General features: G+C 35.8%; 1 protein-coding gene across 9 annotated transcripts in view; it reads right to left on the bottom strand.

The window, feature by feature from the left end:
• The window catches only part of HYCC2 (hyccin PI4KA lipid kinase complex subunit 2), an 83,286-nt gene that overhangs the window by 43,255 nt on the left and 20,863 nt on the right, over positions 1-19,168 (bottom strand). For 7 of the 9 annotated variants that reach the window (XM_012446137.2, XM_064373182.1, XM_012446135.2 and 4 more), the window contains 3 exons: positions 15,037-15,134; positions 7,359-7,439; positions 6,263-6,364 (listed from right to left, as the gene is read on the bottom strand). In XM_012446137.2, the coding sequence (XP_012301560.1) occupies positions 6,263-6,364; positions 7,359-7,409 (153 nt within the window). In that variant the 5' untranslated portion in view covers positions 7,410-7,439; positions 15,037-15,134. Of the gene's footprint in view, positions 1-5,484; positions 5,541-6,262; positions 6,365-7,358; positions 7,440-9,201; positions 9,298-15,036; positions 15,135-19,168 lie in introns of those variants that run through there. The other 2 variants (XM_064373183.1, XM_064373184.1) reach the window with 2 other exon arrangements.

The following is a 19,168-nucleotide window of genomic DNA, read 5'->3' as shown; positions in this document are numbered from 1 at the left end:
CCTCCATTTTAAAAAACTTTCCATTGAATAAAATAATTTTGAATAATATTGTTGGCAATAAACTTAAAATCTCAACTGAGACTATGATTTAAACAAATTATATACCACTCTTACTGAAAAGTTTGTATTGATACAGAATTTTGTAAGAGCCATGTTGTTGGGCAAGGCAACTCTTTTTTTCAACCACTGCTAATCAATTTCTGTAGAGTCAAGAATTTTGTACATATTTTGGAATATGAAGGATTCTGTGTAAGTCATTTGTTACTTAACATCTGTTAATCATTTCTGTGAAAAACATGTTTCTTGGGAGGAAAATGTATGCATTTATGTGTTCTGTGGAATCAGTTTATTGTACTGATGTAATTTTCACTAAGTGTTCAGTGTCTTCATTGTAAAACAAAATTCATTAAAGTGTCCACGTTCCATTAAAACAAATTATATACCACTCAGTAGGGGAAGGGATTTTTGTAATACATATTTATGCATCCAAAATTCTAGCTAATATTTAAAATACATACTAGTAAAGCATACTGTTTTAAAACTGACTTAAATTTTACTTACTGTATTTATGTGAAAGATTTTAAAAAGGAGAAAAGTATACAGAAATAACTTTTTCAGTGTTCAACTGGCTAATTTTTCATACAATATCACACAATATGACTTATGAAAAACTTCATGATCTAAAAAACTGAAGAAAATGAGCAGTTAAAATAAACATCCCCACTTTTCCCTAAATATGTACTGCCAATTTAGAATAAGTTCGCTGGAGTAACCATAGGCTGCACAAAACTGGCTATGACTATAAAATTCATATAAAATGCTGACAAGAGACTATAAAATAATTGTTAAAGTTTAACACTAACGCTTTAAAAAAAAGAACAGTTCAGTAATTTCATATGCTTTCCTCTATCCTGAATTATTAAAATAATATATATACATTTGGAAATTTGCTTGAATATAGTTACATACATCTGTAATAATCTAACACTCTATGATAAAAAGTCATTCTCATGATTACAAAAATTTAACAAAAAATAAAAATAAAAATGTAACAAATCCATGTCAGTTAATATATTTAGAAGAGTTAGGCTTAGCTCTAGAAAAACTCTAAAGCTTAAAACATTTACAAATGTACAGATCCTAGTCTAGTAAATACTAAGCCCTTTATATGAAATCACTATCAGAACAGTTTTTAAAATCTTGAAAAATATTTCAGAGGCTTGGTGTGGAGGTGCACATCTGTAGCTCCAGCCGTTCACGAGGTTGAAGAGGGTAGACGGCTTGAGCCCAGGAGTTTGAGGCTGCACTGAACCATGATAGCATCACTGCACTCCAGCCTGGGTAACAGAGCAAGACTGACACAAAAGAAAAAAAAAAATTCCAACTCTCCCCTTACACTGAAAGTGTAGACTAGTCAGACAGTTTGTCAAAGGTCGTTGAAGTTAGTGGTGAAATAAGACACTAAATTCAGGTATTCTGACATCAAGTTGATGTTTCCACTCTACCACATTTCTTATATTAGAATGGAGGTATGGATTGTTTAATTATAAAACAGTGTATTCCATGTAGTGCCAATAATGAACAAATAATAAACTTTTGGAAACTTTCAGTTGCTGGCATCTTTCTTAAATACTGAGAGCAATATTCAGTTCTTTGGGAGAAGTAAAAAACTGTTGCTCTCGCCCAGGCACGGTGGCTCACGCCTGGAATCCCAGCACTTTGGGAGGTCAAGGTGAGTGGATCACGAAGTCAAGAGTTTGAGACCAGCCTGGCCAACATGCTAAAACACCGCCTCTACTAAAAATAAAAAAATTAGCCGGGCATGGTGATAGGCACCTATAATCCCAGCTACTCGGGAAGCTGAAGCAGGAGAATTGCTTGAATCTGGAAGGTGGAGGTTGCAGTGAGCTGAGATGGTGCCATTGCACTCCAGTCTGGGTGACAAGAGGAAGACTCCTTCTCAAAACAAACACAAAAAAACAAAAAATTTGTTGCTCTCACAAATTTTGTTTACTAAAAATTTATACTCATATTTCAAACTCAGTCTCTTTAGTTAAAAACTCTCCGAAGATTGCCTCCCCTAAACTTTATGGAACATGGTACAATTATGATGAATTTATTTTTTATTTTTTTGAGATAGAGTCTCGCTCTGTCACCCAGGCTAGAATGCAATGGCACAATCTTGGTTCACTCAATGAAGCCTCTGCCTCCTGGGTTCAAGCAATTCTTCTGCCTCAGCCTCTAGAGTAGCTGGAACTATAGGTGTGCACCACCAAGCCCAGCTAATGTCTGTATTTTTAGTAGACACAGGGTTTCACCATGTTGGCCAGGATGGTCTTGATCTCCTGACCTTGTGATCTGCCCACCTTGGCCTCCCAAAGTGCTGGGATTACAGGTGTGAGCCACCACACCCAGCATGATGAATTTCTTTTATGAAGACCTTAAACTCCTCTTTCTCAGTAGCAACAGGTACATTGGCATGTGGGACACTGTATTTTAATTAAGCACAGTGAAGAACATTATTACTCTGTTTTTTTAAAGTGAGTTGGGGGGCCAGATGTTGGCAATTCAGTAACTTTTAATCAGTAAGACTGTTAAAAACTTGCCAGTCGGGCAGGGTAGCTCATGCCTGTAATCCCAACACTTTCGGAGGCTGAAGTAGGCTGATCACTGGAGCCCTGGAGTTTGAGACTAGCCTGTACAATGTGGCAAAACCTCATCTCTACAAAAACTATAAAAATTAGCCAGGTGTGGTGGCACACGCCCGGGTAGTGCCAGCTATTTTTGGGGGGCTGTGGCAGAAGAATTGCTTGAGCCCAGGAGGTTGGGCTATAGTGAGCTGTGTTCAAGTCACTGCACTCCAGTCTGGGTGACAAAGTGAGACCCTGTCTTAAAAAAAAAAAGCTAATGCTATGTGTTAAAATCTTTAATTGTGGCCAGGCTCAGTAGCTCATGCCTGTAATCCCAGCACTTTGGGAGGCCAAGGCAGGAGGATCACTTGAGCCCAGGAGTTCAAGACCAGCCTGGGTAACACAGTGAGACCCTGTCTTTACAAAAGAAAAATTAAATTAGCAGGGTGTGGTAGCATGTGCTTGTAGCTAATTGAGAAGCTGAGGTTGGAGGATCACATGAGTCCAGGAGTTTGAGGTTACAGTGAGCTATAATGGTGCCACTGTACCCCAGCATGGGATACAGAGTGAGACCCTGTCTCAGGGAAAAAAAAAAATAACTTTAAGTCGAAGCATATGTATCATAGCACCATGTTCTCAAATTCTTAATATAATAAATGCTTCTGACCTCCCTTAAATGGCACCACCACCCACATCAAAAAGTATTAAAAATCATTATCCTTGGATTAGAAAAAATAATAACTGACACCTTTCCCAAATTTAGCAAACACTGTTTTGACATGATAATTACTAAGAGACATGCTATTTGATGAACACACTGAGAGTATTTTGAGTGGAATAATGAAGATGAAGCCTAACTTGAGTGGGTTAAAGAATGTGAGGTGAAGAAATGGAGACAAGTAGACAGAGGCTATGAATAAGCAATTCTTTATGAAGTTCATCTGTGAATAGGGACAGAGAAATGGAGTAGATAATACAATAGGAGGCAAGCTCAATGTTTTTAAAAAATAGAATACGGCTGTTTACCATGTTCCACTCATCAGGGAAAGAAAAAAAGATCAGTGATGGAAGAGAGAAGGAATAATTGCAGTACCAGAGTCCTTAAGGTAGCTAGAGAAGATGGGATCCAGGCCTAAGAAGAAGAGATGGCTTTTGATACAACCTGAGACACTTCACCCACTAAACAGCAGAAAAGGCAAGAGAGTGCTGTAGAGTGGTAGGTTTGAATGGGAACATATGAAAGTTTCCAAATATCTTCTTCTTTTTTTAAATGACACAGAAAACAAGCTGAAAATGAAGAAGAAGGAGAAGGTGTAAAATGAACAGTCAAACAGTCTACCCATAAAGTAAAGACTGCAAAGCTACATTTTATGTGCCAATTTGAAATTTGTAGTCCTAAATTTAAAGTGGAGAAAAATCAATGAAATTGTGTTTTCTCTAGGCATGTTCAACTGCCCAGGTACAGGTATGACATAAATGGATGGCTGGGTGTCATCCCATGTTGATATTATGAATATGAATTAAGGGAATGAGAGGCAAAGGAGCTAACAATGTGTGCAAGAAAATAACTGTAATGATGGGCCATGAAAATTTGGTTAGAAAAAATGAGAAGTGAGACACTGAGGAGAGGAGGAAAAGCATTCAAATCATGAAAAAGTTACAGGGTTAATGGATTAGAGGTTTCTGTGAAATAGAACTGCTAGAGTGACTAAGAGATCTGAAAGTGGGAACTGGAGAAAAATAAAGCAGTATGTTGGTCTAGAGATTAAAACTGAAGCTGTAACACAGGTTGACCATGACATATAATACTAAACTTCTAGGAAATATACATTCTGAAGAACTTCTATGGTCTTTAAAGCAAAAATGTAAGACTATTGTAAGTTCTAATTTGTATTAAATATGGCATATGACAATTTTCCAAAATAATTTCTTGTTACCTAAATAGTATGTTTCTTTCAGAATATAACAAAATCAGGATTAAAAGGGATCTCCTTCTATGATGAAGTCCAGAATTGTTTTGAGATTCTATAGAATTTATCATTCTGTTTTTCTGAAGTCTGAACATATGGTTAGAACCTTCTAAACTGACAGGAGACAGGAGAGAAACTCAGACCTGCTCTAGCAACTGGTTGATTATAATGAATGCTGGATCTTGAGCTCACATCTCTCAAGTTGTAATTTTTCCATTTCTAGCCATGAGATCCCCAAAGTCCCATACTTTATTATGAAATATGACAACAGAAGGTAATGAAAATAGCTTTTTAAATATAATAGCTTCCAAAGTATTAAAAAAAATAGGAAAAGGGTACTTCTTGTACACTTGTGAGCTCTAATGAAAACATCATTTTAGAATCTCATTTTGTACTTCACTGTCCTTCCAATCAATATTATTCTATATTCATTATGTATTTGACAAAATACTAGATTCTAGGGAAGTAACAAACAAAGACTATCTGACCACCGCCCATGAAGAGCTTACAATCTAAAGAGAAAGCATTAAAACAAATAAATTGTAATAAGCAAAGCTTAAATGTTAAGACAGCGCAAAACAAGGGGTAGGGAATACACACATTCATTATTCAAACAAAAAATTCTGAAAACTCTTGACTGATATGGATATGCATATATGTACATTACGCATACCCAGAGTTATAAAACATTCAGAAATACACTGCAAGAGAAAAAGCAGCAAATGAATCCTGCAATTGCTGCTACAAATAGCAACAGATGCAACTCTAACTGAGAGCCAACAATTTAGGAGACAGGAAAGAAGGAGGTCAATAAGCAAGCTTTTAGTGATAGGACAAAAATGAAGATGCACTTTAAGTTAAGCTGCTGGTTAGGAGAGGATTACCTGAACTTCTTCAAACTCACTCCAGTACACAGCAGAGGCACTCTTGGAGGCTGTATCTGGGAAGATAAGAAGCTACTTTCCTGTGTGCTCCTTTCATTTTCATTTTAAGCATACATGAATCCAGTGGTGATAAAACTGTATGTTATACTACTGTGTTAATGGAAAGATAATGTGTGTATTTTGCGTAAGTTAACATACAGATTCAATAACTACACTTTTTCCTTTTATCACAAGTTAAACAATACAAAACTCTTATTCTAAGTTTATTGATCTTGACTATTTAGACTAAAAAGTGCTTCCTCTGGTCCTTTTCAGGCTAAATTTACTAGCAGCATCATTTTGTGTTATCAGTTTGATTTCACTGATTAGAGTTTTTATACCTAGTTATATATTATCAGTAAAATAACTGTAAGAATACTTAAGATAAATAAAGCTAAATCAGTATACAGTTAAATATATGGCTTCCAGAGCAGGAAACATTCCAGAACAGGAAACAGAAAAGTTTCAAATTAAATAAATAATCCACTGAAATGATGGTCACTCAAATCAAGAATCAAAACATACTGCACACTCAACAGGAAAAAATTTGACCAAAACATTTCAAAATATGGAAAGGCAGAGAATGGGGAAAGCCAAAGCAACTATCAGAATGAAAAATGGCAGAAAGAAAATTTTCCAGATCCACAAGGAGAGAAAACTATAAAACTTAAAATTTATGTGTTTTGGTATACATATTTCACGTCATTATGTAGAAATTATTTTTCTTGAGCTCTCCTACCTCATTATTCGAATCTTGAATAACTTTATAGAGAGCTGGTACAAGAGTTTTTTTCCGGTGTAAAGTTGCTGCATAACTGGTGATCTGAGTGTCAGGTAATGCCTAAAAGAAACCACAAAAGGAAAACAAAAGTGAACTTAACACTTCAGAAGTCAGGAACTTTATTTTACACAAGTAGTTCTTGAATAGATTTATAATAAACTCAAGTAAGAAAAGTAAAAACAATTAATATAAAGAAATAGGCTGGGCGCAGTGGTTCACGCCTGGAATCCCAGCACGTTGGGAGGTCAAGGCGAGCGTTATCACATGTGGTCAGGAGTTCAAGACCAGCCTGGCCAACATAGTGAAACCCTGTCTCTACTAAAAATACAAAAATTAGCTGGGTATGGTGGCACGCGCCTGTAACTCAGCTACTCAGGAGGCTGAGGTAGAAGAATCGCTTGAATCTGGGAGATGGAGATTGCAGTGAGCCAAGATCATGCCACTGCACTCCAGCCTGGGTGACAGAGCAAGACTCCATCTCAATAAAAAAGAAAGAACCATCAGAGTTCAAATAAATTAAGTTAGGATGTTATAGTATACAATTCTTCTACTCAGCTATAAATACTGATTAGAAGTCACACATTATACCAAGATTTCCTGAAATGAGCCATCTTAATCTAATCTAAAAAAATGTAGGATGTTTCAATTCTTGCATTTATGTTTTGCCAAAACATTTATTTCCATATAATTCATGAATTACATAGTTTTCCCTCTAAACTATTTGATTTTTAATTACAGTATGGAAAAACATAGGCCCAAATCCTATTTTTGTGTCTTATTAAAGCTTGGTGGATCTTCTCTTTTACTGAATACATTTTTAAAATGTCGTCTCAGCAATTCTAACAACTATTTTCATTTTTATATACCACCTTCTAGCCTTTATTCATGTTAGCATCACTTTGAAGAACTGCAATTAGAGAAACATGTTATTTTGTATTTTGTCATTTCTACTCCTGTCATATTTGTATATATTTCTACATAGAGCATATATTCACTATTTGAATTACTGACATATAGAATAATATAATCCATTCTGATCTCCAATCCAATTTACCTTGAATTCTGATAACCATTCTTCCACAACACAACGGTCAGATCCCAGCATTTTCTTTTACCTTCTACTCCTCTTTTATCTCTAAAAGAAAAAAGCATTGAAGCTGAGGATAGCAGTACTTACAGAAACAACTAGAAATAAATGTTATGTGCCTTTCACCAAGAGAAATTAATCTAGTATACATTTTAGATAAGGAGGCTTGTTTTAGTTTGGAGCAAAATTAAAAGAAAACTTTTCAGAAGTAAGTTCTAGCTCAGCATGGTGGCTCACCACCATGAACTTACAAATCTCAACACTTTGGGAAGCTGAGGTAGGAGAATCACTTGAGCTCAGGAGTTCAAGACAAACCTGGCAATATAGTGAGACCTTGTCTCTACTAAAAATCAAGAAAATTAGCCAGGTGTGGTGGAGTGCACATGCAGTTCTAGCTACTTGGTAGGATAAGGTAGGAGGATAGCTTGAGCACAGGAGATAGAGGCTGCAGTGAACTATGACTGTGCCACTGCATTCCAGTCTGGGCAACAGAGCCAGACTCTGGCTCAGAAATAAAACAAAATAAAATCAAAGTAAGTTTTATGTTTAATGATACATTTGAAATCTATTATCCTAATGTTTTCATATTTTCCCAAGCAAATTATACTTCAAAGTGGCAAAGACAAGTATCCTGAGTAAAATCAAGTTGCACGTTATCCAGACAAACACAGTCTACACTCAAATACATAACCAGAATAAGCTACACATCATAAAACGAACCAAGAGAGATTATAAATGACAAAGCTAGATAAACTAGAAAGCAAGGGTTACATATTCAGCAAAATGATTATAAACATATATGGACTATATAAAATAAGGCCTCTGAAGAAAACAGATCCATATATTTTCCCAAATGGAAAAACAGCTAGGCACAGTGGCTCATGGCTGTAATCCCAGAACTCTGGAAGGATGAGGGGGAAGGACTGTGCCCAGGGGTTCCAGACCACCCTGGGCAACATGGTGAGATCCCATCTCTATAAAAAAAATTTAAAAATTAGCTGGGTGTAGTGGTGCACACCTATAGTCTCAGCTATTCAGGAGGCTAAGGCAGGGGGATCCCTTGCACCTAGGAGGTCAAGGCTGCAGTGAGCTGTGTTCATACCACCGCACATTACCCTAGGCGACAGAGTGAGACTGTCTATAAATAAATAAATAAATAAATAAGTAAATAAGTAAATAAATAAATAAATAAAATGGAAGAATGCCCAAGTAGAAAAAGCAAGCTGTACAGTGGATGTAAACTGTAATTCCATTTAAATACTAAGGTAGTCACCCCTGGAAGTTTCTCAGTGCCCAAGTAGGCAGCTGCCAAAAAGCTAAAGAAGGATTCAGTAAGAAATTGATTCATTCCATAAATATTTTTTAAGCATCAACTACATGGCAGCCATTATGCTAGGATCTGGAAATATAATAGTAAACAAATCCAGATGTAAACCCACTTTAATGAACCACTTACCTAGTGGAGGACACCAAACATATTTTTGCAAAGAGATGAAGGGTAAGAAAGAAAGATAGGCAAAAGCACAAAACAAATGAGCCAAATATTGACTAAGGAATCAAAAGAGGCTTCTTTGAGGTACTGCTTAAGTTGTATATATCAAGGATCCATAGAGTTAAGGGGAACAGAAAGAGAACCTTCTAGGAAGAGGGAACCACTTATATAATAGGTCCTGTGGCAAGAAAAAGCACAGGAAGTTATAGAATCTAAAAGAAGATCCAAGTGGTTTGGAGTACAGAGCACAAAGGGCAAGAGTTGAGGATGGAGCGGCAGGCATGATCCAATGGTATAGGAAATTTAAAGGTGGCTCACATCTGTAGTCCTAGCACCTTGGGAGGCTGAGGTGAGAGGATCGCTTGAGGCCAGGAATTTGAGACCAGCCTGGGAAACAGCACGAGACTCCCATCTCTACAAAGAAATTTTTAAAAATTAGCTGAGTGGGACGGGCACAGTAGCTCACGCTTGTAATCCCAGCACTTTGGGAGGCCAAGGCAGATGGATCACCTGAGGTCAGGAGTTTGAGAACAGCCTGGCCAACATAGTGAAACCCTGTCTCTACTAAAAATACAAAAATTAGCCAGGCATGGTGGTGCATGCTTGTAGTCCCAGCTACTCAGGAGGCTGAGGCAGGAAAATCATTTGAACCCGGAGGGTGGAGGTTGTGGTGAGCCGAGATCATGCCACTGCACTCCAGTCTGGGAAACAGAGCGAGACTCCGTCTCAAAAAAAAAAAAAAAAGTATCATCTCCATGCTAAATTACTATTTTAAATTCCTATCTGAGCTCTCCTATAACCAAAATTTGGCACATTAAATCTCTATAGTTTCCACCCAGACCATTTAAAAAATGACTAAAAATGAAATATCTTTAGAGAAATATAGTGCTATTAATAATAATTATAATCATAACACATCATAGTTTCCCAACTCTATAAAACTACTAGTTTTAAGACAGTATTTATGAAGTACTTTAAGGAGAAAATATGAAATAATCTTTTGTGAAAAAGAAAAAAAAAGCTTAACTAAAAGACAAGAGCATACAGTCCTTCATATAATCACATGCCACTTTTTAAAAATTACCCTTTATGTTTCTGGCCACCTTTGGTCTTTGTACCTGCCACCTGGCATTCTCTCCCAGCTCTGTATATGGCTGGATTAGACTCAGTTCATACGTCACCTCCTCAAAGAAGCTTTCTTTATATACTTTAAATCAGTTACCCCAACCTTCCTCCTTCCCTCAACCTCATCACTCTGCCCATTTTCTTCACAGCATTTAGCACAATCTGTAATTATCATCTATTTTTTACTTATTGTCTGTCTTTTCTACTAGAATCTGTATTTTACAGGGACAGGCATTATATCCCAAGTGCCAGGCATAAAGCAGACATTCAATCATCTGTTGATTTTGAGCACCTTTAGCACTCACAGTGTTATTTCTGGCCATAACAAAATCTTAGATTTCTGTTTTCTACTTGGTTAAACTTGATAATTTAACTTGGAAAACTAAATACTAAATAGAACTTAAATGCCTTCTTCAAATATCGTCAGAAATTTTTGACAAGTAGATGTTGTCCCAGATGCATGAATTAGTGACACCAACCTTGCCCAGGTTTGATATTAGAGACTGAGCGATTTGGCATTTTTGTTGTCTTTGAATTAAATGACATATGTTAGGCAATCTTCTACTGAGACAATTGTTCATTTCAAAGCTGTATCATACAATGATATATTATAGACACGTTAAGCAACAAATAGGGATACAAATCCAATTAATATTTCAACCCCATGTGGTGCTACTAGTATCAACTGAAATAACCGAATAAAATGATACATAGCCGGGCGCGGTGGCTCACGCCTGTAATCCCAGCACTTTGGGAGGCCAAGGCGGGTGGATCACGAGGTCAAGAGATTGAGACCGTCCTGGTCAACATGGTGAAACCCCGTCTCTACTAAAAATACAAAAAATTAGCTGGGCATAGTGGCGCGTGCCTGTAATCCCAGCTACGCAGGAGGCTGAGGCAGGAGAATTGCCTGAACCCAGGAGGCGGAGGTTGCGGTGAGCCGAGATCGCGCCATTGCACTCCAGCCTGGGTAACGAGAGTGAAACTCTGTCTCAAAAAAAAAAAAAAAATACATAAAGCTAAATTCTAGATATACCAAGTATGGATGACTACTACTACTTCACAATTTACCTGGCTGGTCACTGAAAAGTTTCTTCCGACAAGTCACACTTCGATTTCCAAAAATATCAAAATGTGAAAAAAAAAGTGTCTTAAAAGTGACGAAGTAAGTTACTTGTGAACCTATCAAGTATAAACATGGCGCCAGATGTTTCCTATGTTTTATCTGATTCAATAACAGGCAGCAGAATTTAGTGGTATACAGCAGCAGTTCTCAGCTTTTTTGGTCTCAGAATTTCTTTCATTAAAAAAGTTCATTTATTAATTCATTTGAAAATAAGCCTATTACATGTTAACATTTTAAAGTGAAAATTATATTCTTCTAAACAAAAACAAATTTAGTAAGAACAGCGTTGGTTTTTTGTTTTGTTTTGTTTGCAAATCTCATAATTGGTTCTCTTTTTTTTTTTTTTTTTTTTTGAGACAGAGCTCACTTTGTTGCCCAGACTGGAGTACAGTGGCATGATCTCAGCCCACTGCAACCTCCTCCGACTCCTGGGTTTCAAGTTCTCCTGCCTCAGCCTCCGAGTAGCTGGGATCACAGGCATGCGCCACCATATCTGGCTAATTTTTGTATTTTTAGTAGAGATGGGGTTTCACCATGTTGGCCAGGTTGGTCTCAAACTCCTGACCTCAAGTGACCCACCCACCTCAGCCTCCCAAAGTGCTGAGATTATAGACATGAGCCACCATGCCAGGCCTTGTAATTGCTTCTGCATTCAATCTGTTGCAGAAAAACTTCACCGTATATTTATGACAGAATGACAGTGAAGACAGCAAATACTACCTTTATATTAATATGAAAAATCGTTTTGACCTCCGTGAACCCCCTTCAAGGATCCTAAGGATCACACTTTGATCACTAACTCTGGAGCAAGGTTGTCTAAGGTTAAGGTCACTTCCTAGCTATATTTAAACCCTCTTACCCTCTTACTAGCTATACTCAAACCCCTCTGTCCCTCATTTCTCTCATTTCAAAACTGGGAATAATAGCAGTATCTACTTCATATAGTTTTTGTATACTTAAAACAGTTCTTATCACAAGATAAACATTATATAAGTATTTACTATAAGCATTATATAAGTAATCTTCATGATACTATGTACTATAAAGTAGCTTGTTATTCTCATCTAATAGATAAGAAAATTAGTGTAAATAGGTTGTGTGACCTATACAAGGTAACACAGTTTAAATGGCAGAACTCAGATTTGAATCTAATGCCATAATTTTGAAATCTACGGTTGAAAAAGGCACTATGTAAACCGGCCCCCATCTTACGGTTCATAGCACTCTCCCCACAGCTTTCTATTTTCTGGCCATAGTCTCCTTTCAGTTTCTCTATAGCTTTACATGCACCTCAACTCCAGGGCATCTGTGCAGACTGTTTCAGCCTGGAATGCTGTCCTGCTCCTGCTGTTTAAGTAGCTGTCCCCTTATGATCCCCTAAGTCTCAGCAGCCTTTCTGAACCACTCTATGTAAATAGCTGCTCTTTTTCCATCCCCCAGTATTCTCCATTCCAACACAAGGTTTATTTGCTTCCTAGAACTTTGGGTTTTGTAACTTGTATATCAGACCTCATTACTTACAGATTGTCTATCTCCCCACTGGACTGTAAATTCAAAGAGAAGAGGGTACATTTCTGTATTGCTCACTACTATGCATTCAAAGCTAACAAGCATACTATGATTTCTGGACATGAGACAGGTACTTAAAAAACATATATAATCAATGAACCATACTGTTATATGTCTTCAGACAACTCATTTAAACCCTTTGGGCTTCAGTTTCCTACAAGATTAGTTATTTTCTAACTCTAAAATCCTAAAAATAGATTTTAGTACCTTCATTTGAAAAACAGAATAGTATTGACCTATGTAGAGATCTCTACACACTAAAAGTACTGTGCCTAGTTAGAAAACATGTGTTTACAGAGTTTCTCTGTAAACACTTGTTTCTCTGTAAACATGTATTTTCTAACTAGGCACATTACTTTTAGTATGTAAAGATATCTACAGAGCACAGCTATAAATAGACTGCAAGGTATCTTTTATTTTTTCTTGAGATGGGGGTCTTGCTATCTTGCCCCAGCTGGTCTTGAACTCCTGGGCTCAACCAATCCTCCCACCTCAGTCTCCTGAATAGCTAAGATTACAGCATACACTATGATGCCTGGCCTTGCAAGCTTTATGTTTAATCATATAATATAAAATTCTGAAGATCATTTCTTCTACTTTATATTACATCTATCCCATCACCTGGTAAACACCATACTTAAAAAAACTCAAGCTGGCTGGGCGCAGTGGCTCACACCTGTAATCCCAGCACTTTGGGAGGCCAAGGCAAGCAGATAACGTGGTCAAGAGATCAAGACCATCCTGGAAAACATGATGAAACCCTGTCTCTACTAAAAATACAAAAATTACCCAGGTGTGGTGACAGGTGCCAGTAGCCCAGCTACTCAGGAGGATGAGGCAGGAGAATCGCTTGAACTCAGGAGGCAGAGGTTGCAGTAAGCAGAGATCATGCTACTGCACTCCAGCCTGATGACAGAGTGAGACTCTGTCTTCCAAAAAAAAGAAAAAAGAAAAAAAGAACTCAAGCTGATATTCCAGCCATACTACCTTAGTTTCAGAATACATAACAAAGAGGCTATCATAGAAAATTACTATCTTTTTGATTACTATGACAATGGCGACCTTTTTATTATTAATAGTATTACTATTATTTAGAGATGAGATCTCACTACGCTGCCCAGGCTGGTTTTGAACTCCTGGGCCCAAGCAATCCTCCCGCCTTGGGATTACAGCTAGGACTACAAGTGAGCACCACTGTACCAGAGGCGGTAATAGAAACCTTTATTAGCAAGCCTTAACTACAACATAATGAACAAAATAATAAACTGCTGGAATGTGATCTGAAGAAGGTAAAGAACTACTCACCAGGAAGAAAATTCACAGTACTCGTCTAAGCTCTCTAAGTACAATATTATGTGTCCTTGGGAAAGTTACTTAACTAATCTCTGGCTTCAGATTCCTCACTTATAAAATGAGAATAATGTACATAGCTATGACAATGGTTTATTTTTAAAGATTTAATAAATCAGCACACATATGTCTTACTTAGAACAGTGACTGTACAACATAAGTCCTCAATGGATGCTTGCTACTATTATTATAGAAGTATTATCAATACAATTATTTAATTTTTGAACAATTTAGGAGGCATTTTTTTTCCTGTAGCATTAAAGTACAGAAATTATTTATCCGTTCTTTCAGCTAATATGCACTGTGAATACCAATTACATGCTACATACCAAGTAAAACGTTAAAGATATGATAGTGAGCAAAACTAACTGTGGTAAGTCATCTCAAAGATTTCTAATGGATCAAAATTATGGGATACACCAAGCAATACAATTATCAGGACGACATATGAGATAGCCAATGATGGTTTTGCTACTGCTAATTTTCAAATTTGGTCAACAACTATGATGATATTTCAAGGTGTAAGTCTAAAACTTAGGCATTTAAGACATACTGTTAGTATAATTACCAAATTTCCTAAGGAAAAGCCCAGAGCTGCACTGTCTAATATAGGAAGCTACTTGTGGCTAGAGCTACTTTGGCATCCTACACTGGATGACACAGATATAGAATACAGTCATCATCAAAGAAGTTCTATTGGACAGCACTGATCTAGATGTAGCCCAGATAATGCAATTATGCTGAGTAAATTCAATCCTTCAATAAATATCAAGTTTAGATAACAGGCTTTTTACAAACACATTTATAAAAAGGAAACACTTTCAAAAATATAATTCAAAGGCAATAATTAAGATGTTATTACATTACGTAAAATTGCTTAATAAATAGAAGCTATCCACCAAAGATTACCAAAAATGCTAACATGTCTAACTATTTAGAAAATTTATTCTTTATCCTGTAAAAAGTTAAAGTCTTAATTTTACCTGTATTAAGGTCAGTTTTCTAAAGGAGGAGGTGGCACAGGAATTCGGCAGAGTTCAAGTGGGGAATTCATTTGTTAAGAGTTAAATATTTTCCAATTCTATAAAAAAAGGAAAATAGAAAACTGAAATATTGAGGTAATGTTCTGAAGAATATAATACAAAGAATAGTTTTGATAGGCAGTTATAATATAGCTTATCTAATTTTAAGAACTAATTACAGATCCAACATTTTCTATAATAACTAGTATACTTGTATACCTTTTTCAAACCTAATTATTTTGGAGACAGAAAGTTTGAATTTTAATTTCAAATTTGCCATTAATTATCTATAAGACCTTGAGTAGGTTACTTAAATTATCTGGAGCCTCACTTAAATTATCTATAAAATTAAGTCCTTTGCAGACAAAAATTCTATGATCCTTTTGAAACATGCTATAGTGATTTTTCTTTCTCTCTTTCTCATACACACACACATACACACACACACACTCTCTCTCTCATTTAAAAAAATAACCTCATTAAAATCATAATATGCAGTATAAAACCAAGCTTAAATAATAAGTATTATGAGCTATAAAATCATTTTGGATGAGTTTCACATAACTGAAAAACTTACCTTTTGTAAAAAAAAAAAAAAGAACATAAAAAATGTTATTACTGAATTTTTGGCACAAAAACACATTAAAAGATTTTATCAGAGAATCATTTTCAAACTGCTAAAAATAGAGACTTTTCTTAGAAAGTAATAACTATCTTATGTGTTTGCTGACTACATTATGCTATACCTTCTTGGATACAAAGAACACTGCGATACCATTCTCCTAGAATTATTTTAACTGAAGATGTGTCAGGACCCCCTACTCCACCACAGTAGTTGACAATTTATCTCATATACTGGGCTTTCACATGAGAGTTTTGTTTTATGACAAGGTTCTGTAGTGGAGGGAAGAACTTGAAAAGGAGTAAGGGAATATCTCTGGAAAGATACAAAAGAGACTGGTAGTACTTTGAGAAGGGGCACTTGATATCATAGAAATAGGGTGGTAAAAACTCTCTTTTTGTACCTTGAGAATTCTGAACCAAATCACCAAGACAACTGCCAAATTTTAGAAGCAGTAGAAGTAGGCAGAAGGGCTATGTGGGGAACCTCTACAGAGACAGATCTCCCACAGTCTTCCAGGGCCAAGGAGACATACTCAGTAGGCTCTCAATTAAAAAAGTAACAAACAAAAAGGGCAAATGACAAGAACACTGAGTTTTATTAAACTTTAACACAATGCTAAAATAGCTCAATCCCCCTCTAGTTGAAGGTAATTAGGTCCTTACCAATTTGTGCACCAGAGAAAAATGTGATCCCTACTGGGAACACTGCACAGCGCCTCTATGGTTCTTTCATATACAAAGTCTGGCACACAATTAAAAAATTACTAAACATGCAAAGCAACAAACAAATATGAACAATAATTAAGAGCAAACTAGACAAGAGAATCAGACTCAAATATAATTTACAAATGAAGTTAATACACAAGGACAATTATTTAAAGACAATTATTAAGTAATCCTGACTAATAGAAAATAGAAGGGGAAATGTACAGAACTGCTGAAGATGCAACATTTCACCAATGGATTAGGAACTACAAAAATAATTAAATAAGCACTCTAGAACTGAAAAATACAATATGTGAAATTAAGAGCTCAATATAGAGCCCTCTCAGCATACCTGGCAACGCATCAGTCTCAGAATCCTAAGAATTTAGTATCTTGAATAAAGGATGAATAAACTAGAAGACAAATCAATAAAAAATACCCAATCTGAATCATAAGGAGAAAAGAATAAAAAACAGAGGAAGGGGAAAGGGAAAGTAGTGAAAGGAGGTGGGGGAGAGGTTTAAGGAAAATGTGAGACACACTCACAGTGTCATATATATATATATATATATATATATATATATGTATAACAGAAGTCCTAGAAAAGTGGAGAAATCGATAAATCCAACATTCAAAGAAAGAGTAACTGGAGTTTTCAAAAACTGATGAAAGAAATCATTCTAGAGATTCAGAATGCTCTGCCAACACCAAGCAGGATATAGTTAAAAGAAAATTCTACCTAGGATGCCATAAACTAGGGAAGAAAGGGAAGAAGAAAGGGGGTAGAAAAAAATCATAAAAACAGCCATAGGAAAAAAAGTAGTTGCTCTTCAAAACACAGTAAACTGACAAATTTCTCAACAGAAACAACAGAAGCCAGAATATAATAGAATAACACTGTTGAAGGGCCAAAGAGAAAATAACTGCCAGTCTAGAATATTATGCCCAGCAAAACTATCCTTCAAAAATAAAGGTGAAATTTTAAAATTTGCAAAAAAAAAAAAAAATTTCTCACCTACAAGCCTGTACTAAAAGAAAATTAAAAGAAATTATTCAGGCAGAAGCAAATTATCCTAGATCATAAACATGGAAATGTAGGAAGAAATACACAATATCATCTACTTAGTTCTGGGGCATAAAAAATATATATCAGGGTAAATAATGTAAGGAAATAATAGTGACAGTTCAAAACAGCAACTGAAATGCCTTATAAGGTTTAAAGGTTCTAAGATTTTAGCAGTTGTGTGACAGTGGTAATAGTAATAGGTTGTATTATACTGTTAAAAAGTTAAAGATGGATGTTGAAATTTTTAGGATAGCCATTAAAACAAACAAACAAATAAAATATATATATAAAACAAGTTAGAGGGAAAATATAATATTTAATCTAAAAGCAGCCAAAAAATAAGAAAAAGAAAACAAAAGATGGGCCAAATAGCAAATGACAATAAGATTATACATATAAACCCAACTATATTAATAATTATATTACCGTATGTAGACCAAGCTTGTCCACAGCCCAGGGCAGGGTTTGAATGTGGCCCAACACAAATTTGTAAACTTTCTTAAAACATTATGAGATTTTTTTTTTTGCAATTTTTTTTTTAGTTTATCAGCTATTATTAATATTAGCATATTTTATGTGTGGCCCAAGACAATTCTTCTGCTTCCAGTATGGCTCAGGGAAGCCAAAAGAGTGGACACCCCTGATTCAGACAAAATTCTTCTAATAAAATACAAATTTTGTCAGGCTGGATTAAACAAAGAAGCACAGTCCTTAAAAAAGACACATTAATTTCAGAGAACGAATTAATGGCAAGAATGCTATTATATAGATTACAGTAATATTACATAATGATGAAGGGATCAATCCAACAGGAAGATACCACAATCATAAACTTCTATGTACCCAGTAATAACCTCAAAATACATAAAGTAGTAGGGCATGGTGGCTCAAGCCTGTAATTACAGTACTTCGGGAGGTTGAGGCAGGCAGATAGCTTGCTCTCAGGAGTTCAAGACCAATCTGGGCAACATGGCAAAACCCATTTTCTACAAAACGAACAAACAAAACCAAAAAATCTAGGGTGTGGTGGTGTGTGCCTATAGTCCCAGCCTCTTGGGAGACTGAGAAGATCACTTGACCCCAGGAGGTCAAGTCTGCAGTAAGCCATGACCATACCACTGCACTCCTGCCTTAGCAACAGAGTAAGACTCTGTCATAAAATAAAATAAAATAAAATAAAATAAAATAAAATAAAATAAAATAAAATAAAATAAAATAAAAACATAAAGCAGAAATCTGCAGAATTAAAAGGAGAAAAAGACAAAGCCATAATCATAGCTGGAGACCCACATCTCTCTCAGCAATATGACAGAAAGTGACCAAAAATCAGTAAGATTTGAATGGTGCAATTTACAAACAACCAAAATGACTAATACAGAATATTGCACCTAGCAACAACAAAATGTGAATTCTTTTCAAAGACTCCCTGCATACTGAGCCATAAGAGAAGTTTCAACATACTTAAAAAAAGATGATGGCATTCAAAGTATGGTTTCTTCTTTTTTTTTTTTTTCAAAGTATGGTTTCTAACCACAACAAAAATAAGCTACAAATCATTAACAACAATAACAAAAATAATAAATAAAAACCTAGAAAAACAACTACCTGGAAAATTAAAATTCAATTGCTTTTTTATTTTTTAAACTTAAAGTTAAATAGAGATGATATCTCACCATGTTGCACAGGCTGGTCTTGCAC

This window comes from Aotus nancymaae, unplaced genomic scaffold, assembly GCF_030222135.1.
Source record: "Aotus nancymaae isolate 86718 unplaced genomic scaffold, 86718_ANA_hifiasm-v0.15.2.pri h1tg000008l, whole genome shotgun sequence".
NCBI classification, from domain to species: domain Eukaryota; kingdom Metazoa; phylum Chordata; class Mammalia; order Primates; family Aotidae; genus Aotus; species Aotus nancymaae.
Note: the sequence above shows the minus strand (reverse complement) of the source record. Positions and strands in the feature narration are given on the sequence as shown.